This window comes from Molossus molossus, unplaced genomic scaffold (genome assembly GCF_014108415.1).
Source record: "Molossus molossus isolate mMolMol1 unplaced genomic scaffold, mMolMol1.p scaffold_m16_p_15, whole genome shotgun sequence".
NCBI lineage: Eukaryota > Metazoa > Chordata > Mammalia > Chiroptera > Molossidae > Molossus > Molossus molossus.
Window position 1 is genome coordinate 20,635,877 of NW_023425350.1, and position 23,861 is coordinate 20,659,737.

Consider the following 23,861-nt stretch of genomic DNA (forward strand, 5'->3'; position numbering starts at 1 on the left):
CCCTCAACCCCAAGCGAAACCAGCAACCTTTTGGTGTGTGGGACTATGCCCAACCAACTGAGCCACACCAGTCAGGGCTATTTTAAATCTTTTAATACTATAACATTACGTTCAGAGACTGACATTTTATTGTATTATTTAATTTTCAAAAGGATTTTTGCAAAAATATAATATTCATGATTTAAAATGAAACATATGACCAACCAGGTTGTGATAGCTTTAGTCTGTTTCATTGTGGTTGTTAATGTATTTATATTTTCTTTTTTGTAGAGTGCAACGCTGTGCCATGTTACAGTTTTCAGAATTTCATGAGAAGCTTCTTCACACCCTTTGTAGAAAAGCAGATGATGGCCAAATTACAGAACATGCCCAGAGCCTCGTGTTGGATACTCTTTGTTGGTTAGCAGGAGTACATTCAAATGGACCTGGAAGGTTAATGATTAAGATTTTACTTACCACTGATGATTACCCTTTGGATGTTATGATTGGAAGTTCAAATGTTTACTATTGTTTTGCAGCTCAAAGGAAGGAAATGAGAGCCTGCTTTTAAAGACCCGAAAATGTCTGTCAGATATCGTACGTGTTTGCTTCTTTGAGGCAGGACGAAGCATAGCCCATAAGTGTGCCAGATTTCTAGCCTTGTGCATTAGGTTGGTGTTTTTTTAATTTGAAAGTATACTTTGTAGGTGTGTCTACAGTTTGGCAGGTGATACCTTGTAGTTAATGTAATATGGCTCTTGTTGAATGTATGTATAACTTAAGAGCATTTGCAAAAGTTGATGAGTGTTATTGAAATTCTAAGAAAATATTTAGGACTTTTAGGGGGAAATGTCATGTTAAATACATCTATTAATAGATAGGCTTCTTTGCCTATTAGTAGCAGTTTGGGGAATTTGGTAAGGGGAACTTTTCCCCCACCTTCACTCCTATTCTCCCTGGTTGTCTTTGGATCCTTCACCTGAGGCCTTGTTTCCTGTTACATGACAGTCTTACCATGCTTATCTTTTATATTTGTCAGATCGTTTTCTCTAGATCCTGAGACTCAAACTATCTAGGAAGTGTTTATATACGAACAGTAAATATTGACTGTACTTGCTTTTCAGCCCATTTTGGTAAAGAGAATGGTTTAATGCATAAGAAAACAGTTACAAAGACACTTAGTATAATTAGTCCCTATTAACATTTTGCATGTCTATAGGGCTTTAAGGCAGATTTTTCTTGTGATCAGTATGAGTACATTTTGAAGATTTTTAAATGAACTACTGTGTTTCAGATGAATTTGGACCTTGAGTGTCAATGTATTTAAATTTTTTCTTTAAAAATTTTTTCAGTAATGGCAAGTGTGACCCATGTCAACCAGGATTTGGATCTGTTCTGTTGAAGGCTTTACTGGATAATATGTCATTTTTACCTGCAGCTGCAACTGGTGGTATGTGAAATTAGTTTAATCACTAGTAACTGTAGTTATAGAAAATATTTCACAATGTACTTAGGGTTATTTAGTAACATTTTTTTCTCTGTTTTTCCCCCCTTTTTCTGTAGCTTATCTTTTTTAAGTGGTTGTTGTGTTCTGATTGGGTGGGCAGATACTTTCTGTTCAATAGTATTGCCAGGAAAAAGTGGGAGAGATAAAGATAAATATCAAGTCACCTTAATTTATACATTTTCTATATTTCACTGAAATCATTGAGTTGTTTGGTTGTTTACTGACTATAGATCAGATATCACAAACTAAGATGCCAGTAATAATCAGAGATGTGTGTGATTGGTAGGGGCTTTAGTCAGCTGGAATTCTCTAAAAGGAGCCAGCACCTGAAGAATGTGGAAATGTCATTCAAGGATGAATGTAATTAGTCTGGCCAGTGTGGCTCAGTGGTTGAGCATCGACCCAGGCACCAAGAGGTCACTGGTTTGATTCCTAGTCAGGACACATGCCCAGGTTGTGGGCCCAATCCCCAGTCTGGGGCATGCAGAAGGCAGCCAACCGATGTTCTCTCTCATTGATGTTTCTGACTCTCTCTCCCTCTTCCTTCCTCTCTCTCTAAACTAAATAAAGGGAAAAAAAAATTTAAAAAAGGAGTGAATGAATGTAATTATCAAGTAGGAAGTGAGAAAACAATCCCTAAGTAGCATATACATAGGTAATGAAGATTACAACAACCTTTTTTCATGTCTTTTGCTGTGTTATGTTGTTGCTGTGAAGGGGTACTTATTTACCCTTTTCAAACTAATGCTGTCTTTTTGTAGACATTTATCATTATCTTTTTTTTGGTTACTCCTTACCCAAAGACATTTTTCCATTGCCTTTAGAGAGCGTGGAAAGGAGGGAGGGAGGGAGAGAGAGGGGGGAAACATTGATGCGAAAGAGACACATAGATTGGTTGCCTCCTGCACAGCCTTGACTGGGGCCAGGGATTGAACCTGCAACCCAGGTACATGCCCTCGACCTGAATTGAACCCGTGACCCTTCAATCCCAGGCCGAAGCTCCAACTGCTGAGCCAAACCGGCCAGGGTTATCTTTTCTTTTATAAATGACCAACCTATTCAACATATTATCTCAATGAGATAAATATTTTTCAAAAGGATTTGATCTTTGTGGTATACCAGAAAAAAGCTTTCTCAAAGTTATTTGGTAAATGTGTATTTTATCAATATCTCAATTTAGATGAAGATTCTGTTTATATTTATCTGAACATATAGTGAATAAAACTCTTATGTGTTATATAAAGTAGGATGTTTTGGACTTTGTTGATCACTTTAATAGTCTTCTGTGTTTAAAATAGTTTGTTGACAGTAGTCTTAGAGGTAGGATGCTTACATTTTGGCCTGTGCTTAGATATCTCAAATTTTTTAAAAGGCTTAAAATGCTTCACTATGATCATCTTTTAAGCCATGGTGTTCTGCATTTTACTGGCTGGCAGTATATAATAACTACTCCATTCACTTGCTAAGATGTATTTTTTGTAGCTCAGTGATGCCATCCATTGTTTTTGAAAATGTTTATGGCAGTGTTATTTATAATAGCTGCAGTTTGGAAATAGTCCAGGTGCCCATCTGTAGAAGAATGGATAAAAAAGCTGTGGTATATTTACACAGTGAAGTACTATGCAGCTATAAGAAAGAAAGATCTCTTTCCTTTTGAGATGACATGGAGGAATCTGGAGATTATTATGCTAAATGAAATAAGCCAATCAGAGAATGACAAATGTCACATGATTTCTCTTATTTGTGGAATCTAATGAACAAAATGAATTGACTGACAAAATAAGTCCAGAAGCCTGTTCTGAGGCATATTCAGAACAGACTGGGCAGAGGTGGGTAAAAGAGGGAGAAAATGGGGGACATCTGTAATACTGTCAACAATAAAAACATATATTTGAAAACAAAATATTTTTTTTTAAAAAAGAAAGAAAATTTTAGTACAGAGAAACACTATTTCAGGATGGATGGCTTGAAGGCCATGACATTTTCATAATTCTCCAACTATTCTGAAATGTCCCTCAGAGTCATTTCATGTTAGTGAAAATCTAAATGATTAGTTAGCCTGATATACTTCTCAAAAAATGTGTTTGAAATTCTTTGTCATTGTCCTCTTAAAGTCATCCAAAGGAGTCGGTCCTTCTTTGTAAAGTACAGTTTGTAAGACAGTCTTTCTAGAAAAAGGGGACATGCTGATAAATATGTAATCTGACGTCTTTGTTAGAGAAAAATGAGGAAAAGAAACATTGAGTTTTCTTGTTGTTTTCAGGTTCTGTCTATTGGTATTTTGTCTTACTGAATTATGTTAAAGATGAAGATTTGGCTGGGTGTAGTACAGCTTGTGCATCCTTGCTTACTGCTGTGTCCAGACAGCTACAAGACAGGTTAACGCCATTGGAGGCTTTACTTCAGACAAGGTATTTTAATATATGTAATGACTAATAATGGGCCTTTCTGGACATGATACCATCTTTGCACAGTACTGTTATATATATTTGCTTAAAAACTTTTCTTTACAAACTTTAATTTATACCTAACCTTTCCCCAAATGATAGTAGCCTAAGGTTTTCTTTTCCTGTTTTTTTTTTTTCCCCCTTAAAATTATTTTTTTTTAATACTTTTGGAAGTCCTGAAGATTGTTATTCACAAGGCTAATCATATTAAAATACTTAAAAGTTCTATTTCTTGCTAATGGAAGAAGGATTTAAGGTAATTTGTTTCTCTATTTTTAAAACTTTGTAGGTGGAATTATGTAAGTTACTTATAACCCTTAACTAGTATTCATTATTTTCTGGTTGATTATCTAAAACTTAAACATAATGAAACAAGAAATAGAGTTACACAATGGTTTTGTAGTGTTTTTAAATTGGAAATCTTGATTTTGATGAAATTTTATTCAGATCATTTGTACTTTGTGCTGAGTAATATAGTGGTTGAGGTGAGAGGGAGCACTGCCTCATATCTCTTCCATGCTTCAGTCTGCAGGCGAAGATTCAGTCTGGGTTCATTAGCTACCAGCTCATTGGAATTACATTTGTTGAGTTTTTTTGGACCTTTTGGAGTGTAGGTTTATAGGGAACACAGTTGAGATTCACTGAATTTGATGGGTTAAATCTGGTTAGCATCTCTTTCTGCCCTGTGTCAAACTCTTTTAAAACTAAGTAAATAGATAATTTGTTAATTAGATGGCTGACAGGAAAATTGTTAGGACATTATTTTATTTTTCAGATATGGATTATATAGCTCACCATTTGATCCAGTCCTCTTTGATTTAGAGATGAGTGGCTCTTCTTGTAAAAATGTATACAACAGCAGCATTGGTGTTCAATCAGATGAAATTGATTTGTCGGATGTCCTTTCAGGTAGTAACTTATTTTATTAAAGGAATTTCTGAATTTTATATCTTGGATTTAAGCTACCATTGACTTCATAGAATATAGTTACTACATTTCATCTTTAAAAACGAAAATTTAGAACTTAACATGTGTGAATCATTGAACTATTTGCCTTTATTTCTTAATCCCCCACACCAATATTAAGGCTATTTTTTTAAAGAGTTTTGAATTTGTTTTTTGTGTTTCATTGCTTGTTACTATGACTTAAGTACTCATAAGAGACTATTTAAAATTTTATTATTTGTTGTAGTCTTTTCACTTTATTTGGTGTGCTTTTGCTGTCTATAAAATCAAAGAACATATTTTATATTTAAAAAAATAAAATTAATATATTCCTATTGTAATAAGTAAAGATGCAGAAAGAAAAATTTGTAAGCATATTAAGATAATTAGCACTTTAAAATAAGTAAATTTTGGGAATTAGTCTCATTTTTGTTTATTTTCACATGAATTATGAAAAAAGTAAAGAGAAAAATCAAATATAGTAATATAAATCAAGTGTAAAATTTCTCAACTCTAATCTGTCCTCCCTTTTAGGTGACCATCATTAACAGAATGTTATCTGTTTAGGTTTCTTTACTATACATGTTTCTGAACATTTTTAATGAAAGTGATCACATTATGCTTATTGGTCTTTACTTGCTCTTTTTGTTTGTTTGTTTTTATCCTCACCCAAGGACATTTTTGCATTTATCTTCAGATAGAACGGGAGGGAGAGGGGAAGGAAGAGATTTACTTGCTTTTTTTTTAGTTATTTTTTTATCTTTACCTGAGGATATTTTTACATTAATCTTCAGATAGAGCTGGAGGGAGAGAGGGAGGAAGAGAGAGAGAGAGAAAACATCGATGTGGGAGAGACACATCATCGATTGGTTGCCATCTGCCCAATCCCAACGGGAAACCCAGGACTCTCTGGTGCACAGGCGGCGTTCTTACTGCTAAGCCGTACCAGCCAGGGCAAAAAATAGTTTTAAGTGATTTTTTTTTTTTATCCTCACCCGAGGATATTTTTCCATTTTTTGTACAGATAGAGTGGGAGGGAGAGAGAGGAAGGGAGAGGGGGAGAGAGAGGAAGGGAGAGGGAGAGAGAGAGAAACATCGACGTGAAGGGACACATCGAGTGGCTGCCACCCACACGACCAACCAGGGCCCGGGACAAACTGCAACCGAAGTACGTGCCCTTAGCGGGAACCGAACCCCGGGTCTCTCCGGACCGCAGGCTGATGCTCTAACCGCTGAGCCATACTGGCCAGGGCTTAAGTGATTTTTTTTAGAAAGAGAGGAAGGGAGAGAAAAAAATATTGATATGAGAGAGAAAGATTCCCTACTGGGGATCGAGCCCACAACCCAGGCATGTGCTCTGACTGGGAATTTAACTGTCCGGTCCATGGTACAACATTCAATCCACGTCACCAGCCAGGCTGTTACTTGCTTTTTAAAGACTTATGTTGTCTTGCATATATACTTCTTTTTGATGATATAGGCTCTGACTACCTCATGCCAATCTGTCTCTTTCCAAATAACTAATTAATTTATGAGTGGAACTCAGAGGTGAAGTTAGAACTAGATATATAGATGCCATCTATACACCTTAGGAAATATAGAATGAGAGATCCATTATGGAGAGAGTGTAAGGAGAAGACTATAAAGTTCAGGCCAAGCCAGGGAGTTGAATATGCAAGAATAGCCACACTCAGTATAGAAGACCCAGGAGAAGGGACTTAGAAATCATAATATGTCTCCATATGAGTGTTTACATCATTTTATTCCTCACCATAGTCCTTCTGCATTGTTTCTTTTCTCACCTAATGGTGTCTGTGGCACAAAACAAATGTGAATATCATCCTTTATATCTCTGTCTTTCTCATCCTTCACATTAAGGCTATCCACCAGTGTATAATTCACATCTGCCTACTCTTTTACCTTCCATGATCATGTGATGATAGATCAAGCCACAATAGTTATCTTGAACCTGGACTACAGTAATAGTTTCTAATTGGTCTTTCTGCATCTGTTCTTGCCTCACTCCAGCACATTCTCCATATTGCAATAAGTATGATCATTTTTGATTGCATACCTGATCCCTTTACCTATTTCCTTAAAATACTTTTCATGTCTTCCCATTACTCTGTAGTCCAAAGTCTATAATATAGTATGTAATGTCTTGTGTGATCTGTCTCCTTTACCTTTACCACTGATTCATTAACACCCTCCAGGTTCCTGAGATCCTTTCATGGAGTCCAGGGGTCAATTGTTTTCATGATAGGATAATGGTATTGCTTCATGCAGTCCATGGGTCAACTGTTTTCATGATAGGATGATACTGTTTTTTTCACTCACTGACATTTGTACCATTTGTGCAAAAGCATGGTGTTCTTCACTAGGCACTTGCAATAAAAAATATGCCATTTTCACTTTCACGTAAAAATGTCCTTGATGAAGTAATAAAAATTGCTAGTTTTATTAAATTTTGAACCCATAAGTACTCAATCTTTTAAATGTCCTGTGCTGAGATAGGAAGTATTCATGAAACACTTCTGCTGCATACTGAAGAACCATGGCTGTTTCAAAGAAACACTCTGTGCAATTGACGTACAAGAGGAACTGTTTATTTCATGAAGCCCCATTTTAATTTGCAAAAGTAAATTTATTCAGACTTGGTTATTTGAAGGTATTTTTCCACAGATTTATAGAAAAAGTCTATCAGTATCCATCCAATTGATCGTATTTGTTGCCATTGTTAAAAGTAGAGCTTTTAAGCAAAAATTAGAATTTTCTACAAATATGTATCCTTCACAGTTAACTTCACAGCTTCCCAATACATGAAGCTTTTTTTTCCTGATGGGTTATGATGATATTAGTGTCATTTTCTGATATTATATAATGAATTGTGTTAACACTTGGAAAATCTGTATATAGTGGTGAACCAGTATGTTCTAAATAAATGGGTAAAATATCCTGTAAAAGTACAATGTAGGCCAATTAATCATAATGCAATAGAGTTTGAGAAGGGCACTGATCAGGTATCAGTATAACTTTGGCAAGCACTCTATAAGGAAACTGCCACTGGTCAAGTTTTCCGATATGTAAGGCTATTAGTATCTTTCTTTGCCTGGCTGGTGTGGCTCAGTGGTTCATCTTCGACCTATGCACCCATGCTGGTCAGGGCATATGCCTAGGTTGTGAGCTTGATCCCCAGTCGAGAGTGTGCAGTAGGCAGTCCATTGATGTTGATGCTTCTGACGTCAATGTTTCTTCTCTCTCTCCTTTCTTCTTTCTCTGAGAAATCAATAAAAACATTTAAAAAAAAAGAAAGATTAAAAAAAAATCTTTCTTCCTCTTCAACTACGTATTTGTGTTGGGTTGGATTTCCTTCATATACTTCTACAAAAACAACATATTGTGACACATTGAATGCCGGAGGCAGAAAAATCTAGCTACCTTCTGCAAGCCAGATTTTAAAAGAGATTTGTAAGATGTAAAACATTGCCTCTCTTCCCCTTAAGTTATTTGTTTTAGAAACAGTTATTTTTCATCAAAGTATGCTGTTTTTATATCTAATGAGTTTATCACTTGAATTAATATTTAAAATTTCTGCTGATAAGTATCAGTATATATACAACCAACATAAAAGAAAGCTCTTTAGAGTTCTAAATTACTTTAAAGCCACATTTGTTCTTTCTGTTCCTCTAATGTGTCATGTCCCTTCCTAGTGGAGAGATTTCATTCATGTTGTTTCTTCTGCCTGGATTCCCTTGCCTCAAGGAAATAAATACATAAAAATCTCTTACTCTTTCCATGAATCTTGTTACCTCATCATGGAAATATTTTATTACCCCTTGACTTAGACTGATTGCCCTTTATTAGTCTTTTGAACTTCCCTTAAGTAAAACATAGCACTTTTTAAAACAAGTTCAATTGTATAATTACTTGTTTAATGCCTAATAACCTCTGACACAGAAAATGTGTTTCATGAGAACTGGGGCCTGTCCTTTTACACATATTAAGTGCTCAACATATATATATATATACTTTTTTACAGATTTTTTTTTAAAGAGAGGAAGGGAGAAGGAGAGAGAGAAACATGGATCGGCTGCCTCCCACATACCCCTACTGGGGATTGAACCTGCAACTCAGCCATGTGCTTGACCAGAAATCGAACCAGCAACCTCTTGGTGAATGAGATGAAGCTCCACCAGCTGAGCCACACTGGCTTGGCTGTAAATATGTATTTTTAACACTATGCTGGGCACCAATGGGAGGTTGAAAAACAAGGTTATGGGAGTTTAGTCTTGCTTTTAATTTAGTCCAATTTTTGGTAACAGTTTTTTATATCTCCTCATTCTTTCCATCTTGCATTTCTGTTTTACTTTACCTGTTAATTCTGTTTAATGTAGTGCTAACTTCAGAAAATTGTAAAGTACTGAAAATAACCCTTTTGCCCCCTCCATAGCACATACACTCTTAATTCTTTTTTTGTTTCTCCATCCTGTCTTCTTGATATAGTTTTATTGCTGTGCTTTTTAATTTTATTTTTTTATCCTCACCTGATGGCATTTTTTTGCATTTATCTTCAGGTAGAGCAGGAGGGAGAGAGAGAGAAACATCCATGTGAGAGACACATCGAGTGGCTGCCACCAGCACACCCCAGTCGGGGATGGCGACAAACTGCAAGTGAGGTACATGCCCTTAGCGGGAACTGAACCCGGGACTCTCTGGTCCTCGGGCCAGTGCTCCAACTGCTGAGCTAAACCGGCCTGGGCAATTACTGTGCTTTTTTGTTCACATAGTTGTGACCATGTGATTTTTGTTTTTACTACAATATATTATGCTAACTTAAAAAAAAAAGTTTTTTAATTGTATTTTAGAGAGGAAGGGAGAGGAAGAAGGAAAGAGAGAGAGAGCCCTGGCCGGTTTGGCTCAGCGGTTAGAGCATCAGCCTGCGGTCCGGAGAGACCCAGGTTCGGTTCCCGCTAAGGGCATGTACTTCGGTTGCAGTTTGTCCCTGGCCCTGGTTGGTCGTGCGGGTGGCAGCCACTCGATGTGTCCCTTTCACATCGATGTTTCTCTCTCTCTTCCTCTCTCTCCCTCCCACTCTATCTGTACAAAAAATGGAAAAATGTCCTCGGGTGAGCATTAAAAAAAAAAGAGAGAGAGAGAGAGAGAAACATCAATTGCCCGCCTCTTGCATGGTCCCCCCCCCCCCGGGGGTGGGGGGATTGGGCCCACAATCTGGGTTTGTGCTCTGACCGGGAATCGAACCAGCGACCTCTTGGTGCATAGATTGACATTCAGCCACTGAGCCACACCAGCCGGGCATAACTTTAAGTATTTGTATGGTAATAAAGTAGTATGCCTCATTTTAAAAAATTGACAGTATGTACAAAATATAAAGAAAATGTACAGATAAATCTTGTTTATACTTTAGAACTTTTCTTTAGTTTTTATTTAGTGTCATAGTTATACAGTTGATGTTATAGACTGTATTCTCATTTTATAGTCATACTTAACATATTGGGCAATAGTTATTGTAAGTAGCTGGTTTATTATTTTTTGCTCTCTTAAAATCTAAATCACTTGTTATTGTTTATTGTTAATGTGAATGGGCACTGAGTTGCTTTTATGCAATTCTGCTTTTGTAGCAAGGACAGCATCTCTTGCTTTTGAATTTTTTTTAATGCTATGTCCATTGTTGAAGCACCGTGTAAGGGTTGTGTGTTTGTTTATATATCTTCCCCATTTAAATTGGAGCAGCACTATAATTCTTCTATGACTGTTTCCTTTTAAAGATTAATTCACATATTGTAAAACTTGTCTCTTTCGTGCATTAGGAAATGGAAAGGTCAGTAGTTGCACAGCTGCCGAGGGTAGTTTCACATCTCTCACTGGACTTCTCGAAGTTGAACCCCTGCATTTTACTTGTGTGTCAACTAGTGATGGAACCAGAATAGAAAGGGATGATGCAAGTACGTTTACTGGTATATACCTTCTTTTATTATATACATTATATATTATATGCTATAATAAATGTAAAATAACATATAAGTATTTAAATATCTGTTACAGTATATGTGACCACCAGGTCAAGAAATAGTATTTGCAGCATTTAATGTCCCTTTCCATTTATTTCTCCTTCACTCTCTTGTAACTTTTCAGGTAATCATTTTTTTTAGTTTTTGTTTCTTTGTATAACCACTTAATTATGCATTCCTTTTAAAAATTTAATTATGCATTCTTAAGAATTGGTTGAGTAGGGTCTATAAAATATAAAATTGAGTTTATATAGTTTTGGTCTGTCTCTGTTCAGTGTTATGATTGTTAAATTCACCCATTTTATTGTATATATGTAGATAGTTGTCCTTTTTCATTGCTGTTTAAGATTCTGTTGTATGAGTAAAATAAAATTTATCCACTATTGCTTTGTACACTATACTGTTGATTAACATTTGGGTTGTTCAATTGTGGTACTGTTAGTACCAATGGATACAGTATTCTCTTGGATGTGAATGTAAAAGTTGATTTGTTGCTTCATAGGATTGTCATATATTCAACGTTAGTAAGTCATGTTAAAGAAATGTACTTTGGCCTGCGGTACAGAGAGACCTGGGTTTGGTTCCCACTAAGGGCATATACCTCGGTTGCAGTTTGTCCCTGGCCCTGGTTAGGTCATTTGAGTGGCAGCTACTTGATGTGTCCCTTTCATATGGATGTTTCTCTCTCTCTTCCTCTCTCTCCCTCCCATTCTATCTGAACAAAAAATGGAAAAATGTCCTCCGTTGAGGATTAAAAAAAAAAAAGAAATGTACTTCTTAATTTCCAAATATTTGAAGGTCTTCTAGTTATCTTGTTATTGATTTCTATTTAAATTGCTGTGAGGTCAGAAGAAATACTTCGATTACCAATCTTGCAAAATATGTTAGGAATTATATAGAGGGTCAGCTTTTATAAATATTCCATGAATGCTTGACAATAATGTTTACTTAACTGTTGTTGGTGAAGTATATTCTGCATATACATTTGGGCAAGTTTGCTAATTGAGTATCCATAACTGTAGCTACTTGTTTTTTAGCTAATAAAATTGGTGTTAAAATTTGTCTATTTTAGTTTTATCCCTTTTTATTTTATACATTTTGGAGCTTTGATTTAGTTTTAGAATGATTCTATCTTGTGAATTGAATCTTTTATTATTATTATTATTTTTTATCCTCACCTGAGGACATTTTGCATTTATCTTCAGATAGAGCTGGAGGGAGAGAGTGAGGAAGAGAGAGAGAGAAACACCGACATGAGAGAGACACATTGAGTGGCCGCCACCCACACGACCCCAACTGGAGCGGGGGACAAACTGCAACCAGGTACATGCCCTTATTGGAACCCAAACCCGGGACTCTCTGGTCCAGGGGCCGACGCTCTAACCACTGAGCAAAACTGGCCAGGGCAAATCTTCCATTATTAAGGATTATCTCTTTTTCTCTAATATTGCTGTATTTTCTGAAAGATTTTTGTTTGATATTTATATACCTAGCATCTGCTTTCTTTTGTATAGAATATATTTCTCCTTCTTTTTACTTTCAATTTGTCATTGTCTCCTTATATTTTAGACCTAATTTTGAAAGCAACATTTAATTTTTTTAATCCTCACCTAAGAATTTTTTTTTTTTGCATTTATCTACAGATAGAGCGTGAGGGAAGAAGGGAGGGGAATGAGAGAGAGAGAGAAACATCGATGTGTGAGAGACACATTGACTGGTTGTCACCCACATGACCCCAACTGGGTCTGGGGACAAATTGAAACCGAAGTATGTGCCCTTCCTTAGTGGGAACCGAACCCGGGTCTCTCTGGTCCACGGGCTGACACTCTAACTGCTGAGCCAAACTGGCCAGGGCTATAGTTGTATTTTTAAATCCATTATGAATTGGAATGTTTAATTTACATTGAATGTAAATACCGATATATTTGCATTTAAATCTGAGTTTTTTATGTATTCTAGTATATTTCATATCTTGCCAGATGTATCTTTTTCTCCTTTTTTTTGGGTGATTTCATTTTTATTGGTCTATATTTTTACTTCTTACTATATTTAGCAGCTGTCCCAGAGATTATAATATAGACATACTGTTGACATTTAGAAGTCCTGTTGCTGTTTTTACCATACAGTTCAAATATCTTGAACATTATTTATCATCTTTCTTATTTATATGGCATTGTGTAACTTTAGGTGGTATTTTAGTTTCATACATTATTATTATATTTTTTATATTCAATATTCATTTGGATTTATCTCATAATTCCATGTTCATTTTTCTTTTTAAAAACATTTGTTTTTATTGATTTTTTTTTAGAGGGTGGGGGAAGGGAGAGAGAGATATAAACAGATGTGAGAGAGAGAAACATCTATTGGCTGCCTGTTGAATGCCCCCTACTGGGGATCAAGCCCACAACCCAGGCATGTGCCCTGACCAGGAATCAAATCGGGACCTCTAAGTCTGTGGGACGATGCTTAATCCACTGAGCCACACTGGACAGGCTCATTTTTCTTTCTTTTGAGCTTTTATCTGGTATGATTTTATATCTGAAAACTACTCTGTAAGATCTCTTTTTTGTACTTGTCTACTCACCCGAGGATATTTTTCCATTTTTTGTACAGATAGAGTGGGAGGGAGAGAGAGGAAGGGAGAGAGAGAGAGAGAGAGAGAGAAACATCGACGTGAAGGGACACATCGAGTGGCTGCCACCCACACGACCAACCAGGGCCAGGGACAAACTGCAACCGAAGTACGTGCCCTTAGCGGGAACCGAACCCCGGTCTCTCCAGACCGCAGGCTGCCGCTCTAACCGCTGAGCCAAACTGGCCAGGGCTGTACTTGTCTACTGATGAAGTAATTTAGTTTTATTGGAAATGTTTATTGGAAATGTTTCAAATGCTTTTTGAATAATTACATGAATAAACTACATAGCCATTATTTGTCGATATTTTCCACATTTCTTTTATTGTTTTCTGTTTGCTTAAGTACTTCAAAACAAATTCTAGATATTATATCACTTTACCTCTACATAACACATATAAATTCGTTAAACAATGTGGGAATCTTCTTTAATAGTTGATGCAGTTTTTATCATAATCATCTAAGTTAACTATAATGTATCATGATACATATAGCATAATCAATTCTATGATACCATGTAATTTTCAATACATTATTGAATTTATCTGAATATTGCAGTAACATTTTATATTTGGTTTATGTGCATTAAGAGGTGTCATTTTCATTCTTTAAGTACAATTTTCATGCTATGGAATTCTAAGTTAGCTGTTTTTTCTTCTAGTGATTTAAAGGTAATCTTTCCTTTTTTTTTTTAACGTACACTGTTTTTGTTAGACATCACCTGTCTGTCTTATTTTTTCTCTTTTAAGATTACTGTCAGTATTCAAACTGTTTGAGATTCATTCATATTCATTCAGTCTCTCTATCCTGTTTGAGATTCATAGGATTACTTGATTCCTTACTTGCATCAGCTATAGAAAGATCTCAGCCATTAGCTGTTCAAAATTTCTTCTGCCCTATTTTCTAGCTTCTCTCATTTTGTGTCCAGTTTCATGTATGTTACACTTCAGCACTGTAACTAGTGTAATTTTCAATTTTAAATCTCTCCTTATACTGTGGGTATTATCTTCTAGTTCATCTTAGTTTACTAGTACTTTCTTTTGCTATGTAATTATTGATGGAAAAAAAGTTACCTTTGTTTTCCCTTGACTTCTGTATTGCTTCTGTTAAAAATAATGTGTCTATTTGATGTCTGTGTGAATCTATTTTGTTCCATTGGTTAGTTAGTCTAGCCTATGCCAATACCTCATTGTCTTAATTACTGTAACTTACTATTAAGTCTTAAAAACTGATAGTCTAAATGCACCAACTTTATTTTTCTTTCTCTTTTGATATATTTAAAGTGTTGATATAAAGTTTCACAATGGTATGTAGTTATCACCACTGAATTCCAAAACATTTCCATTACTGCAAAAAGAAACCGTATAGCCATTAGTAGTTACTCCCTATTCCCCTCTCCTCCGATTTCCTGGTAATCACCAATTTATTTTGTGTCTGTGGATTTTGTCTACCCTGGACATTACATGTAAATGTGCAATCATATAATATGGGGCTTTTTTGTCTGGCTTCTTTCACTTAGTGTAATGTTTTCAAGTTTTATCCATTTGGCATGTCAGTAAATCATTCCTTTTTTTGTTGTTTTTTTTTAAATATGTTTTTGTTGATTTTTTAGAGAGAGAGGAAGGGAGAAAGAGATATAAACACTGATATGAGAGAGAAGCATTGCTCGGCTGCCTCTTGCACACTCACTACTGAGGTCAAGCCTGCAGCCCTGGCATGTGCCCTGACCGGGAATCGAACCATGACCTCTCAGTTCATGGGACAATGTTCAGTCTACTGAGCCACACTGGCCGGGCAGTACATGATTCCTTTTTATGGGCATATCATTCCTTTTTATGGGTAAATAACAGTTCATGGTATGACTCCCCGTCCCTAACCCCCCCGCCAATTTTTTTTTTCTTTATTGATTTTAGAGAGAGAGGAAGGTAGAGGGAGAGAGATAGAAACATTGATGAGAGAGAACATCGATGAGAGAGAACACTGATTGGATGCCTCCTGCATGCCCCCACTGGGGATTGGGTCCACAACCTGGGCATGTGCCCTGACTGGGAATCGAACCAGCAACCTCTTGGTGCATGGGTCGATGCCCAGTCACTGCGCCACACGGGCTGGGCGACATATGACTTCTTTAAAAAAATTTTTTTCTTTTTTAATTTTTAGAGAGTAAGAGAGACATAGATGAGAGCGAACATTGACTAGCCACCTCCTGTATGCCCCTAGCTGGGGATTGAGCCTACAACCTGGTCATGTGCCCTGACCTGGAGTTGAACTGGTGACTTCTTGGTGCATGGGTTGATGCTCAACCACTGAACTACACTGGCCGGGCACTAGGGTTTTTTTTTCTATACACAGTCATGTCATCTATTAATAAAGAGAGTTTACTTTTTTGCTTTTCGATCATTATAGTTTTTCTTTTTCTTACTCCTTTGCTCTTTCTAAGACTTTCTGCATGATATAATAGAAATGGTGATAATATTCATCTTTGTCTTGTTCTCACCTCTATGTTTTAATATCTCGTTTTTGAAGCCCTTAGTATAAAAATAGGAAAGAGTGTTGAAAACTCAGACCATGTAAGAGATTTTAAAGTTAGTTTTGTAGTAGTATGATGACTTATTTTTCTTGGATTTTTTTTATGTCTCTTATGTCTTGATGTGACAATTTTCCCATAAATACTATTTAGGCACTAGATTTTAAAATCAGTAAAGGGCCAGTGTACACATGGGTAATGTTGAAAATCACTTATTATCCCAACAGTGCAAGTACAGTGTACGTGGTTAATATTTTCCCTCTAAATTGCTTTCGTGGAACACTAGATGGAGCAGATGGATTTTATTTGGGAGCACAAATCTTATGAGAGATATGATTTGCTCTTTCTTTTTATATTTATTCTCACCTGAGGACATTTCTTTTTATTCAAGTAGGAGGGAAAGGAGGAGGAATTAGAGAGAAACATCGTCGTGAGAGAGACACATCGAGTGGTTGCCACCCACATGACCCTAACCAGGGCCAGGGACAAACTGCAACTGAGGTACGTGCCCTTAGCAGGAACCAAACCCAGGAGTCACTGGTCCGCAGGCCGACACTCTAACTGCTGAGCCAAACTTGCTCTTTCTTTGACCAAGTTTGTATAGTTATATACGTAAGTTAAATGTGGTGTGGTATGGGTGCATTGTAATAAATGTGTTTTTGTAAGTTGAGAGGTTTTTCTTGTTGTTAATCCTCACCCTAGGATATTTTTCTATTGATTTTCTAGATAGAAGGGGGGGGGGGGTATCGATGTGAGAGAGACACATCTATTGGTTGCTTCCTCTGACAGGGGCTGGGATCAAAACTGCAACCCAGGTATGTGCCCTTGACTGGGAATCAAAGCCCCGATCCTTAGGTATGCAGGTTGATGCTCTAACCTCTAAGCATAACCGGCCAGGGCAGTTGCGGACATTTTTAATTGTTAAGAGTCTATGCAGCTTTGTTGTTATTGCCATCTTGTTTATTGTAGCTTAATTTTTTAATAGTTTATGTGAATCCTGACTTAGTATGGCCATTGTTGGATGTTAAGATAGGCTGCCAGATTACCTGTTTTTGTTGTTGTTTTTTGTTTTTCCTTTTCAAGTATTTATGAGCAGTCACTTCTCTCTAATTTAAGTTCATTATCTATGAAGTGCATAATTATAATACTTGCTTATGTGCCATTGTAAAGATTAAATGAGTTGATGTAAGTTCCATTCTTAGCAGTGTGCCTCACATTGACTTTGGTATCATATTTCTTTTGGTTTCAATCCTAGTTTGACCACCGTCAGTTCTACAGAGGAACTTCTCTGAACCATTATTTACTCAGTCACCTAGAAACAGAATCATAGTATCTGTCCCTTTGGCTTGTTCATCCATTGAATGTATTAGTTTACTAAAACAGTGTCACTGGTAATCTACACTAAACATTTGCTATTATTGTAGCAGTTATCTTTCCCCTATATAACTTTCTAATAAAGGCCTGTTACAGTATTAATGCTGTTAGAGTTGGCTTCTACTTCTTGTTTTGTGCTGACCTATTTGATTAAGTTGTGAAATTGTTTTTATTTCAGCTTTTTAGAAAATGTTTTCCAGAAATATTTATTTCCGTAAATATTTAATAGGAAAGAGTTATTATATATATTTGAAGAACATTCAAAAATCAAAGAAATTTTTTAACTTGTTAGATTTACAGACCTTTAATACTGATAATGTTCATGGGTATACAGTATGTACACTATTTAACTGTGCATGGGACATGGCTCTCTCCACATCAGTGATTTGGGGAGCATATAGTACAATGCTTTATATATTCCATGTGGACAAGACTCTCTGTCTAGGCTGTGCTTTAAAATGAGGAAGTAAGTGTTATCAGTCTTTTTAAATGATGTTCTTATAATTGAGGGGTTTATTTTGTTTTTTTGTTTTGAGGGAGAGAAGAAGGTGCTGTTGCTTTTAAGAAATCTTAGTAAAGCAAATTTCGGTTTATTTCTTATGCACAAATTGTATGATACAGTAAATCTCAATTTGTATTTTCATTTTAGTCATATAAATGAAATTTCTTTGCTGAAAGTATTTTTTAAAATAAGTTTTTATTTTTCAATTTTAGTTGACATACCATATTATATTAGTTTCAGGTGTACAACCCAGTGATTAGACAGTTATATAACTTAGTAAGTGATTACCCTTTTAAATCTAATACCCATCTGACATCGTACATAGTTATTACAGTATGATTGACTATATTCTCTGTGCTGTACTTTACATCTCAAGATTATTCTGTAACTGCCGATTTGTTTTTAATCCCCTCATGTTTTTTACCCATTTCCCCAAAGCCCTTTTATTTTGTAACCCTCAGAATAGTTCTCTATATGTATGAGTCTGTTCCTATTCTGCTTGTTCATTTATTTTGTTTTTTTTAGATTCCACATATAAGTGATATCATATGGCATTTGTCTTTCTCTGTCTGACTTATTTCACTTAGCATAATATCCTCCATGTAGTTACATTATATTTTATGGCCGAGTCATATTCCACTGTATATATGCACCACTTCTTCATTTTTCATCTATTGATGAACACTCAGGCTGCTTCCATATCGAAGCTATTGTAAATAATGCAGCATTGAACATATGGGTCCATATACCTTTTTGATTTAGTATTTTGGGTTTCTTTGGATAAATACCCAGAAGTGGAATTGCTGGGTCCTTTTTTGTGTTTTATTATAGACTATGCTGAAAATATTTTTAAACTTAAATGTATACTGACTAATTTTATTTGATTTAGAAGTCATTCCTGGATCCCTTAAACTTGAATATTATTATTATCAATAGACTTTTACTATTAAGATTCCCTTATTTATAATCTATAGATCTATCTTTTAAAATGAAAACTAACAATAGTCTTAGTGTCATAATATTATAGTACTTTGAATGTGTTTCTCTGTGAACATCGTCTTCATCCTGGTTTCCCCCCCCACCCCTCTTGTCTTATGCCAGTGAGTTCCTTCGGGGTTACTCCTGCAGTAGGTGGACTATCAACTGGGACAGTTGGGGAAGCTTCGACAGCCCTGAGTTCAGCAGCCCAGGTAGCTTTGCAGTCTCTCTCTCATGCAATGGCTTCAGCCGAGCAACAGCTACAGGTGCTGCAAGAGAAACAGCAGCAGCTTTTGAAGCTTCAGCAACAGGTTGGAGACTATTTGGCTCTTTGTTCATGCTGTCTCTAAACTTCAAAAGCTGAAAAAGTACTGTAAAAATGACCATTATTTTCATAAAGGAAAAGTAGGTTGGCCATTTTCTACAAAAATTGAGGTAAAATCTTTGTGATATATTTAAATTAAAAAATTATATAAATACACGTTATTTGATGCGAATTTTAGGGGATATGATTAATAATATTTTTGTAATGTTTTAGTAAAATCCATTCCCACATATGTTTAAACATACTAATCAAACATTGTAGTTATCATTTACTATTTATATGGATTGAAGAACCTAAAATAACATTTTAAAGACCAATTAAATTAATGTGATTTAAAATTTCGTAGTAATGACATATTTTAGAGATTTCATCATGGTCTAAACGCAACCTATGCAATTCCAGGTGACAAATTGTACCAGGTTAGGCAACATGTGAGAGTCCATTTCCTGTTAATATTTTGTTTTTAGGAGAACTTTGTTATTTAAATTTAATTCTGCTTTTCTATTTTGTATTTGAGAAAGTCCTAGTTCCCAAATACTATGGAAATTTTATATCAAATATTTAATCAAGTGTATAGATCAAAGAAATACCCCATTTGTGTTGTCCACTTTCTGTGTAATTTCATTTTTATTTAACTAGGATCCAGTTGTTCATGTTTATCTTCATAATATATATACCCTTGTAGTATTCCCCCAATTCAGGTAGGCAGAGTTAGTCTATATTTTTTGCTTTTGCTTCTTTTACAGAAAGCAAAACTGGAAGCCAAGTTACATCAGACAACAGCTGCAGCAGCTGCAGCAGCATCAGCAGCATCTGCAACATCGGCAGCATCAGCAGTAGGTCCTGTTCACAACTCTGTGCCTTCCAACCCTGTGGCAGCCCCTGGATTCTTCATTCATCCATCTGATGTTATTCCACCCACTCCAAAAACCACACCACTTTTTATGACTCCACCACTCACACCACCCAATGAAGCAGTTTCCGTTGTGATCAATGCCGAACTTGCACAGCTTTTCCCAGGCTCAGTTATTGATCCTCCAACAGTGAATCTTGCTGCACACAACAAAAATTCCAACAAATCCAGAATGGTAAATTATTATATTTTAAATATGTGTTTGTTTAGACATTTAAAAATAAATTGAAATGTATGGTAACTTTAGAAGGCCAAATTTTATTTTACCAATTTGACGTAGCAAATTTGATAATTCTTATAAAATATTATAGAGTTTACATTAGGCAATGAAACTTGTTCTTTTGATATTATGGTTACTAGTTTTTCTAGAGCAAGAGTAATTTCAATATAGTTATACTTTTTTCTTTTTTAGAATCCGCTTGGTTCTGGTCTAGCCCTTGCAATTTCTCATGCTTCACATTTCCTTCAGCCTCCACCTCACCAGTCCATTATTATAGAGCGCATGCATTCAGGTAATCTTTGTCTTTCTTAAAATATTTTTCTTGCCTAGTCTGTTGGCTTTTTGGAGACTTAATATTTTGTAGTTTGATTTTTCTTTGCAAATACATTTGCTCTTGGGTAAGTAAACTTTATTAGAGGCTCAAGATATGTGCTCACCAAGTTGAAGGGAAGAATGCTGCAGAATACGTTCACTAGTTCTGTCCAAACAATGGATTTGATCTATATATGAATCTTGCCTGTTGAACTATGGTTAACATAAATATTTACCTCTAATGTAGGTGCTCAGATACCATGTCAGTAAAAATTACACTTAAAGAAGTAGTATTCCTAAGACTAGCATTCTGGTATTAGAACCATTTCTTGAGGGTAGCAGACAGAATTACTGCTAATCATAATGACTGAGTAGGATCAATAACACTTCATAGTCTCTGGATTTAGAAATTTTACCCACACTTGTACTACCCTGCTTATATGCTAGAGACCTGTGATCTGGATAGGTATTTTCAATTAGAGTATGTTTACTAATAAGCTATATGCAAATTTTACCTTATAATCATACCAATTCTTTGTTGAGCTTGAGCAGAAGTGGAATTCAGCAAAATCCTTAGGCATGTTTTATAGGAGGAAGTACATGAATGTAGTGCATACTGTATCACTTTTCATTATATAAACAGTTCAACCATACTTGCTTTATTGCAATGGGCTGTTTCCTTTTGGAAGAATAGGTTTTTTTTTTAATCCTCACCTGAGGACATTTTTGCATTTATCTTCAGATATAGCAGGAGGGAGAGAGGGCGGAAGAGAGAGAGAGAAACATTGATGTGAAAGACACACATCGAGTGGTTGCCACCCACACCACCCCTATCGGGGCCAGGGACAAACTACAACCGAGGTACGTGCCCTTAGCAGGAACCGAACCCAGGACTCTCCGGTCCGTGGGCCGACACTCTAACCACTGAGCCAAACTGCCAGGGTGGGAAGAAGAGTTTTAAAATACCAAAAGTCTTTTGCCGTGCCAGTGGTGCTCTCACAAGCATGGTGAACGTTCCTAAAACCCGCTGGATTTTCTGTAAGAAGTGTGGCAAGCGTCAACCCCACAGAGTAACATAATACAAAAGGGCAAGGATTCTCTGTATGTGCAGGGAAAGCTGCATTATGACAGGAAAAAGAGTGGCTGTGGTGGGCAGACTAAGCTGATTTTCCTCAAAAATGCTAAAACTACAAAGAAGATTGTGCTGAGGCTTGAATATGTTGAACCCAGCTGCAGATCTAAGAGACTGCTGGCTGTTAAGAGATGCAAGCACTTTGAATTGGGCGGAGATAAAAAGAGAAAGGGCCAAGTGATCCAGTTCTAAGCTTCATATTTTTTTTTTTTTTATGTGGCAATAAAATCTCGAGGATATGTTCACTTAAAAAAAAAAGGAAAAGTCAAAATGGTGTTTTCTGCCCAACTAATCATTCGTTGGTAACAATATTGCTGTGTATAACATTTTAACTGTAGTTAGTTGTTGTGCAGTCTTATGAAAGGTGGACAGTTAAGTTTAAGCTGTGATTTGCTTTTTTAATCTATGAAATTGACTATAGCACATAAACTTTCTAAGGAGGAGAATTATGTTTTTTGTGGTTTAGTAGTTTTTCTTTTTAGGAATGTATTGGTAACTGCTGTTTTCTTTTAAACTCGCTCCATTGAGAATTGTTGTAGTGCTAGTTTATTTAGTTGGGTTCCTTTACTGTAAAATGTAGATGGTACAGTTACTAGCTGTCCTTCACTCCAGCCCAATAAAATAGAAAAAGAAGTGAATTTTTATTAATGACTCTGCTTAGTGTTGTACAATTGATCTTAACCCTGAAGTGTTTGAGATGAGGGATGCAAATCTTTTCTTTCTTTCATTCCTCTCAGATCATTCTTGCCTTTCCTCAATGTAAGCATCTCATGCTGGGTATGATTCTAGTACTTGCACAAAAAACACATACTACTGCCCAGCTGGTGTGGCTCAGTGTTTGAGCATTGAGCAAGATGTCGCCAGTTTGATTCCTGGTCAGGGCACATGCCCAAGTTGCGGGCCTGATCCCCGGTAGGGGGTGTACAGGAGGCAGCCAATCGATGTTCTGTCTCTCTTTCTTCCTCTCCCTTCCCCTCTCTCTAAAATCAATAAAGAAAAAATATTTAAAAACAAAATATATACTACCTCTTTAGTATGGCCCTTAATATTCAAGTAAGCCATCTACTTCATATGGTACTGAGCTGAAAACCAGTAATGTGTCAGTACTGGGGGAAATTGCTATTTAAGATGAGCTGTATCTTTTTCCATTAGAGAGCCTTCCTAAAGGATTTTTTTCATGGTAGTAATGACTATTTACTAATAGTAATGTTATTTCAGCATTATAGTTTTACCTTGCAATTTTAACTCCAATTTAAGATGTAACTTCATAAGAAGTTAAATAAGGCTTAAGAAAATGAAAATCAAGTATTACAATTTGATATTATTAATGCATCTAGTTGTGAAATTAAAAATAAAAAAAGATGACCAAATGGCCGAAAAAAGAGTAGATAGGTACTTTTTAGAATTGATCTATATACTATTTTTTATTTAATGTTTTATGTAATATTTTAAACTAAATTTTTATGTATAGTTGATTGTCATTATAGTAACAGGCTTACTATTGTAAATTTTTTACTTAAGTCTTCAGGTTCAAACTAACAATAGATTGAGGTTTTAGATATATTTTGAATGAAAATTACTTATTAACTTTTCTTTTCATTTGTTGTAGTTTAGTAAGTTAATTACATTTTTTAAGAAATGTTTCTGAGTATATCTTTTGCTTAATTGGTGTATGGTATTGTTGGTTAACTACTACTCTCTCTCATAGGAGCAAGGAGGTTTGTGACCTTAGATTTTGGCAGACCTATCCTGTTGACGGATGTATTGATTCCCACTTGTGGAGACTTGGCCTCCTTGTCAATTGACATTTGGACGTTAGGAGAAGAGGTGGATGGGAGGCGATTGGTAGTGGCAACTGATATAAGTACCCATTCACTAATTCTTCACGACTTGATACCACCTCCTGTGTGCAGATTCATGAAGGTAAAGAACTTCAGGAAAGTGAATTAATTGATAAGCTTTCCATCTTTCTGACAAGTTTTGAAAAATATTCAGACATATAATTTAAAAGTATAACTATATCAAATTTTTAAATA

At 35.8% G+C, this 23,861-nt stretch overlaps 1 protein-coding gene and 1 pseudogene across 4 annotated transcripts in view; both read left to right on the top strand.

Moving 5' to 3' along the window:
- BIRC6 (baculoviral IAP repeat containing 6) overlaps nt 1–23,861 on the top strand; it is a 247,605-nt gene that overhangs the window by 85,787 nt on the left and 137,957 nt on the right. For 3 of the 4 annotated variants that reach the window (XM_036262756.1, XM_036262757.1, XM_036262758.1), the window contains exons 18-27: nt 271–432; nt 519–650; nt 1,332–1,429; nt 3,750–3,897; nt 4,709–4,842; nt 10,707–10,853; nt 19,047–19,234; nt 19,995–20,336; nt 20,574–20,673; nt 23,534–23,748. In XM_036262756.1, the coding sequence (XP_036118649.1) occupies nt 271–432; nt 519–650; nt 1,332–1,429; nt 3,750–3,897; nt 4,709–4,842; nt 10,707–10,853; nt 19,047–19,234; nt 19,995–20,336; nt 20,574–20,673; nt 23,534–23,748 (1,666 nt within the window). The remainder of the gene's footprint in view (nt 1–270; nt 433–518; nt 651–1,331; nt 1,430–3,749; nt 3,898–4,708; nt 4,843–10,706; nt 10,854–19,046; nt 19,235–19,994; nt 20,337–20,573; nt 20,674–23,533; nt 23,749–23,861) is intronic. The other variant, XM_036262759.1, reaches the window with a different exon arrangement.
- On the top strand, nt 21,646–22,017 carry LOC118630720 (annotated as a pseudogene).